Source organism: Silene latifolia, chromosome 1, assembly GCF_048544455.1.
Source record: "Silene latifolia isolate original U9 population chromosome 1, ASM4854445v1, whole genome shotgun sequence".
Taxonomy (NCBI): domain Eukaryota; kingdom Viridiplantae; phylum Streptophyta; class Magnoliopsida; order Caryophyllales; family Caryophyllaceae; genus Silene; species Silene latifolia.
The window spans coordinates 129,260,614-129,267,566 of record NC_133526.1 but is presented as its reverse complement, the minus strand read 5'-3'; the positions used below and the strand labels follow the sequence as shown (position 1 = coordinate 129,267,566).

The following is a 6,953-nucleotide window of genomic DNA, read 5'->3' as shown; positions in this document are numbered from 1 at the left end:
ATTAGAGTCAATGTCCGTACTCGAATTTCTTATAGAGTCCCTAGTACAGCTTATGAACAGGCTATTCAAAGGGCAAACTTGTTCTAAGCTTAGTCTAGCCTTAGGGGATATTTCTTTCCCTTGAAAGCTTGTCTATTTTGTTCTTTCTCACTTGAGGATGAATAAAACTATAATTTCTTGCAAAAAAAAAAAAATTATAATAATAATAATAAAAATAATAATAATAATAATAATAATAATAATAATAATAATAATAATAATAATAATAATAATAATAATAATAATAATAATAATACTCCCCGCAAATTTGGTGTTGCGGCATCGGAAAAGCATTTGCAAAGTCAAATAAATGATGAAGGTGGATATCATAATGATCAATGGGTTGCTAGCTCGAAGGTATACACCATCAGGGATGAGTATGAATGGCTTAGAACCAAGCAGCCTAAACAAAATTTGGTTCAACTGGCCTGGAATAAATGGAATTATCCTAAGCATGCTATGATATCTTGGCTTGTACTGAACCATGGTCTAAATGTTGAAGCCAAACTGTTTGATTTGGATTTGGTTCTTTGTCATTCCGACAACAGATGTTTCATTTGTGACAAGGACTCTGAGTCTCAGGAGCATCTGTTCTTTAATTGCTTATATAGTAAACAGGTGATGATGTTAGTGGAGCAATGGTGTGGTTTCAAAGTAGCAGTGGGGTCCTATGCAAGTAATGGTAGAAGTGCAAGGACTAGATTGAAGAGGCAAGTCCATTACCTCATCTGGACTGCCTGTTTCTATCATATATGGTGTCAAGGGAAAAATTCGAGGGTGAATCTAATCCTACTCAGGCCTGAGAAGCTGGCGGCTATTATCAAGGAGGATGTGATGAGGAGGATAAGATCAAAAATAGGAAAAATTGTTAGTTGTAATGAGAAGTCCTGGCTCCAGAAATGGGGAATTATGGGCTATTAGTCTTTGCTTGTTGTAATCGTTTGGGTGCTTTGGTTGTTAGGGGGTTAGTTTGTGTTTCTTTGATGCAATCTAGCTCTCTTGTATTTATTTTTTGATATACATATAAATATATATATATATATATATACCCACATTTCACCAAAATAATAATAATAATAATAATAATAATAATAATAATAATAATAATAATAATATTAATAATAATAATAATAATAATAATGGCTGGATTAGAAGCAACATAGCGACTACTTGTTATCGATTTGGCATGAAAGAAATGCTCGCATCTTTCGGGGATGGAACACATTGAAGCTCGGCTTTTACATCTTATTAGAGTCAATGTCCGTACTCGAATTTCTCATAGAGTCCCTAGTATACGACTTATGAACAAGGCTATTCAAAGGCTAAACTTGTTCTAAGCTTAGTCTAGCCTTAGCGGATATTTCTTTGCCTTGAAAGCTTGTCTATTTTGTTCTTTCCCCCTTGAGAATGAATAAAATGGACAATAATTTCTTGGAAAAAAGGTAATAATAATAATAATACTAATACTAATACTAATACTAATACTAATACTAATACTAATAATAATACTAATACTAATTCTAATAATACTACTACTACTACTACTACTACTAATAATAATAATAATAATAATAATAAAAATAAAAATAAAAATAATAATAATAATAATAATAATAATAATAATAATAATAATAATAATTATAATAATAATAATAATAATTATAATAATATTAATATTAATAATAATAATAATAATAATAATAATAATAATAATGGCTGGATTAGTAGCAGCATAGCAGCTACTTGTTATCAGATTTGGCATGAAAGAAATGCTCGCATCTTTCAGGGGATGGAACACACTGAAGCTCAACTTTTGCATCTTATTAGAGTCAATGTCTGTACTCGAATTTCTCATAGAGTCCCTAGTACAGCTTATGAACATGCTATTCAAAGGCTAAACTTGTTGTAAGCTTAGTCTTGCCTTAGGGGATATTTCTTTGCCTTGAAAGCTTGTCTATTTTGTTCTTTCCCCCTTGAGGATGAATAAAATGGACTATAATTTCTTGCAAAAAAAAAAAAAATAATAATAATAATGGTGGATTAGAAGCAAAGATAGCGACTACTTGTTATCGATTTGGCATGAAAGAAATGCTCGCATCTTTCAGGGGATGGAACACACTGAAGCTCAGCTTTTGCATCTTATTAGAGTCAATGTCCGTACTCGAATTTCTTATAGAGTCCCTAGTACAGCTTATGAACAGGCTATTCAAAGGGTAAACTTGTTCTAAGCTTAGTCTAGCCTTAGGGGATATTTCTTTCCCTTGAAAGCTTGTCTATTTTGTTCTTTCTCACTTGAGGATGAATAAAACTATAATTTCTTGCAAAAAAAAAAAAATTATAATAATAATAATAAAAATAATAATAATAATAATAATAATAATAATAATAATAATAATAATAATAATAATAATAATAATAATAATAATAATAATAATAATAATAATAATAATAATAATAATAATAATAATAATAATAATAATAATAATAATAATAATAATAATAATAATAATAATAATAATAATAATAATAATAATAATAATACTCCTGCAGCTGGTGTTGCCTGGTACTGGAAAAGCATTTGCAAAATCAAATAAATGATGAAGGCTGGATATCATAATGATCAATGGGTTGCTAGCTCGAAGGTATACACCATCAGGGATGAGTATGAATGGCTTAGAACCAAGCAGCCTAAACAAAATTTGGTTCAACTGGCCTGGAATAAATGGAATTATCCTAAGCATGCTATGATATCTTGGCTTGTACTGAACCATGGTCTAAATGTTGAAGCCAAACTATTTCAGTTTGGTTGCTGTCCTGACAACAGATGTTGCATTTGTGACAAGGACTCTGAGTCTCAGGAGCATCTGTTCTTTAATTGCTTATATAGTAAACAGGTGATGATGTTAGTGGAGCAATGGTGTGGTTTCAAAGTAGCAGTGGGGTCCTATGCAAGTAATGGTAGAAGTGCAAGGACTAGCTTGAAGAGGCAAGTCCATTACCTCATCTGGACTGCCTGTTTCTATCATATATGGTGTCAAAAGAAAAATTCGAGGGTGAATCTAATCCTACTCAGGCCTGGGAAGCTGGCGGCTATTATCAAGGAGGATGTGATGAGGAGGATAAGATCAAAAATAGGAAAAATTGTTAGTTGTAATGAGAAGTCCTGGCTCCAGAAATGGGGAATTATGGGCTATTAGTCTTTGCTTGTTGTAATCGTTTGGGTGCTTTGGTTGTTAGGGGGTTAGTTTGTGTTTCTTTGATGCAATCTAGCTCTCTTGTATTTATTTTTTGATATACATATATATATATATATATACCCAAATTTCACCAAAATAATAATAATAATAATAATAATAATAATAATAATAATAATAATAATAATAATAATAATAATAATAATGGCTGGATTAGTAGCAAAGATAGCAATGACTACTTGTTATCAGATTTGGTATGAAAGAAATGCTCGCATCTTTCAGGGGATGGAACACACTGAAGCTCAGCTTTTGCATGTTATTAGAGTCAATGTCTGTACTCGAATTTCTCATAGAGTCCCTAGTACAGCTTATGAACATGCTATTCAAAGGCTAAACTTGTTGTAAGCTTAGTCTTGCCTTAGGGGATATTTCTTTGCCTTAAAAGCTTGTCTATTTTGTTCTTTCCCCTCTTGAGGATGAATAAAATGGACTAAAATTTCTTGCGAAAAAAAAAAATAATAATAATAATGGCTGGATTAGAAGCAGCATAGCAGCTACTTGTTATCAGATTTGGCATGAAAGAAATGCTCGCATCTTTCCGGGGATGGAACACACTGAAGCTCAGCTTTTGCATCTTATTAGAGTCAATGTCTGTACTCGAATTTCTTATAGAGTCCCTAGTTTAGCTTATGAACAGGCTATTCAAAGGCTAAACTTGTTCTAAGCTTAGTCTAGCCTTAGCGGATATTTCTTTGCCTTGAAAGCCTGTCTATTTTGTTCTTTCCCCCTTGAGAATGAATAAAATGGACTATAATTTCTTGCAAAAAAAAAGTAATAATAATAATAATAATAATAATAATACTAATACTAATACTAATAATAATAATAATAATGATAATGATAATGATAATAATAATAATAATAATATTAATAATAATAATAATAATAATAATAATAATAATAATAATAATAATAATAATAATAATAATAATAATAATAATAATAATAATAATAATAATAATAATAATAATACTCTTGCAGCTGGTGTTACCTGGTACTGGAAAAGCATTTGCAAAGTCAAATAAATGATGAAGGCTGGATATCATAATGATCAATGGGTTGCTAGCTCGAAGGTATACACCATCAGGGATGGGTATGAATGGCTTAGAACCAAGCAGACTAAATAAAATTTGGTTCAACTGGCCTGGAATAAATGGAATTATCCTAAGCATGCTATGATATCTTGGCTTGTACTGAAACATGGTCTAAATGTTGAAGCCAAACTGCTTTCATTTGATTTGGTTCTTTGTCTGACAAAGATGTTGCATTTGTGACAAGGACTCTGAGTCTCAGGAGCATCTGTTCTTTAATTGCTTATATAGTGATGTTAGTGGAGCAATGGTGTGGTTTCAAAGTAGCAGTGGGGTCCTATGCAAGTAATGGTAGAAGTGCAAGGACTAGATTGAAGAGGCAAGTCCATTACCTCATCTGGACTGCCTGTTTCTATCATATATGGGGTCAAAGGAAAAATTCGAGGGTGAATCTAATCCTACTCAGGCCTGAGAAGCTGGCAGCTATTATCAAGGAGGATGTGATGAGGAGGATAAGATCAAAAATAGGAAAAATTGTTAGTTGTAATGAGAAGTCCTGGCTCCAGAAATGGGGAATTATGGGCTATTAGTCTTTGCTTGTTGTAATCGTTTGGGTGCTTTGGTTGTTAGGGGGTTAGTTTGTGTTTCTTTGATGCAATCTAGCTCTCTTGTATTTATTTTTTAATATACATATATATATATATATATATATACCCACATTTCACCAAAATAATAATAATAATAATAATAATAATAATAATAATAATAATAATAATAATAATAATAATGGCTGGATTAAAGCAACATAGCAGCTACTTGATATCAGATTTGGCATGAAAGAAATGCTCGCATCTTTCAGGGGATGGAACACACTGAAGCTCAGCTTTTACATCTTATTAGAGTCAATGTCTGTACTCGAATTTCTCATAGAGTCCCTAGTACAGCTTATGAACAGGCTATTCGAAGGCTAAACTTGTTCTAAGCTTAGTCTAGCCTTAGCAAATATTTCTTTGCCTTGAAAGCTTGTCTATTTTGTTCTTTCCCCCTTGAGAATGAATAAAATGGACTATAATTTCTTGGAAAAAAAAGTAATAATACTAATACTAATACTAATACTAATACTAATACTAATACAAATAATAATACTAATACTAATACTAATACTAATTCTAATAATAATAATAATAATAATAATAATAATAATAATAATAATAATAATAATAATAATAATAATAATAATAATGGCTGGATTAGTAGCAAAGATAACAATGACTACTTGTTATCAGAATTGGCATGAAAGAAATGCTCGCATCTTTCGGGGATGGAACACACTGAAGCTCGCTTTTGCATCTTATTAGAGTCAATGTCCGTACTCGAATTTCTTATAGAGTCCCTAGTGACTTATGAACATGCTATTCAAAGGCTAAACTTGTTGTAAGCTTAGTCTTGCCTTAGGGGATATTTCTTTGCCTTAAAAGCTTGTCTATTTTGTTCTTTCCCCTCTTGAGGATGAATAAAATGGACTATAATTTCTTGCAAAAATAATAATAATAATAATAATGGCTGGATTAGAAGCAGCATAGCAGCTACTTGTTATCAGATTTGGCATGAAAGAAATGCTCGCATCTTTCCGGGGATGGAACACACAGAAGCTCAGCTTTTGCATCTTATTAGAGTCAATGTCTGTACTCGAATTTCTTATAGAGTCCCTAGTACAGCTTATGAACAGGCTATTCAAAGGCTAAACTTGTTCTAAGCTTAGTCTAGCCTTAGCGGATATTTCTTTGCCTTGAAAGCCTGTCTATTTTGTTCTTTCCCCCTTGAGAATGAATAAAATGGACTATAATTTCTTGCAAAAAAAAAAAAAATTAATAATAATAATAATAATAATACTAATACTAATACTAATAATAATAATAATAATAATAATAATAATAATAATAATAATAATAATAATAATAATAATAATAATAATACTCTTGCAGCTGGTGTTGCCTGGTACTGGAAAAGCATTTGCAAAGTCAAATAAATGATGAAGGCTGGATATCATAATGATCAATGGGTTGCTAGCTCGAAGGTATACACCATCAGGGATGGGTATGAATGGCTTAGAACCAAGCAGCCTAAAAAAAATTGGGTTCAACTGGCCTGGAATAAATGGAATTATCCTAAGCATGCTATGATATATTGGCTTGTACTGAACCATGGTCTAAATGTAAAAGCCAAACTTTTTCAGTTTGGTTGTTGTCCTGACAACAGATGTTGCATTTGTGACAAGGACTCTGAGTCTCAGGAGCATCTGTTCTTTAATTGCTTATATAGTAAACAGGTGATGATGTTAGTGGAGCAATGGTGTGGTTTCAAAGTAGCAGTGGGGTCCTATGCAAGTAATGGTAGAAGTGCAGGGACTAGATTGGAGAGGCAAGTTCATTACTTCATCTGGACTGCCTGTTTCTATCATATATGGTGTCAAAGGAAAAATTCGAGGGTGAATCTAATCCTACTCAGGCCTGAGAAGCTGGCGGCTATTATCAAGGAGGAAGTGATGAGGAGGATAAGATCAAAAATAGGAAAAATTGTTAGTTGTAATGAGAAGTCCTCTCTTAAATGGGGAATTATGGGCTATTAG

At 31.9% G+C, this 6,953-nt stretch overlaps 2 protein-coding genes across 2 annotated transcripts; both read left to right on the top strand.

Moving 5' to 3' along the window:
• The first annotated feature begins 2,633 nt into the window (after nt 1-2,633).
• Nucleotides 2,634-3,236, top strand: LOC141655677 (uncharacterized). Its single transcript, XM_074462746.1, has one exon. It carries the CDS (start codon nt 2,634-2,636, stop codon nt 3,234-3,236), a length of 603 nt encoding a protein of 200 aa, XP_074318847.1.
• A 3,117-nt stretch (nt 3,237-6,353) lies between these two features.
• LOC141655669 (uncharacterized) lies at nt 6,354-6,953 on the top strand. The gene has a single exon (XM_074462738.1). It carries the CDS (start codon nt 6,354-6,356, stop codon nt 6,951-6,953), a length of 600 nt encoding a protein of 199 aa, XP_074318839.1.

What these genes read in the sequence shown, in the direction of transcription:
- LOC141655669 (XM_074462738.1), top strand. Translation starts at nt 6,354, where the DNA reads ATGATGAAGGCTGGATATCATAATGATCAATGGGTTGCTAGCTCGAAG.
- LOC141655677 (XM_074462746.1), top strand. Translation starts at nt 2,634, where the DNA reads ATGATGAAGGCTGGATATCATAATGATCAATGGGTTGCTAGCTCGAAG.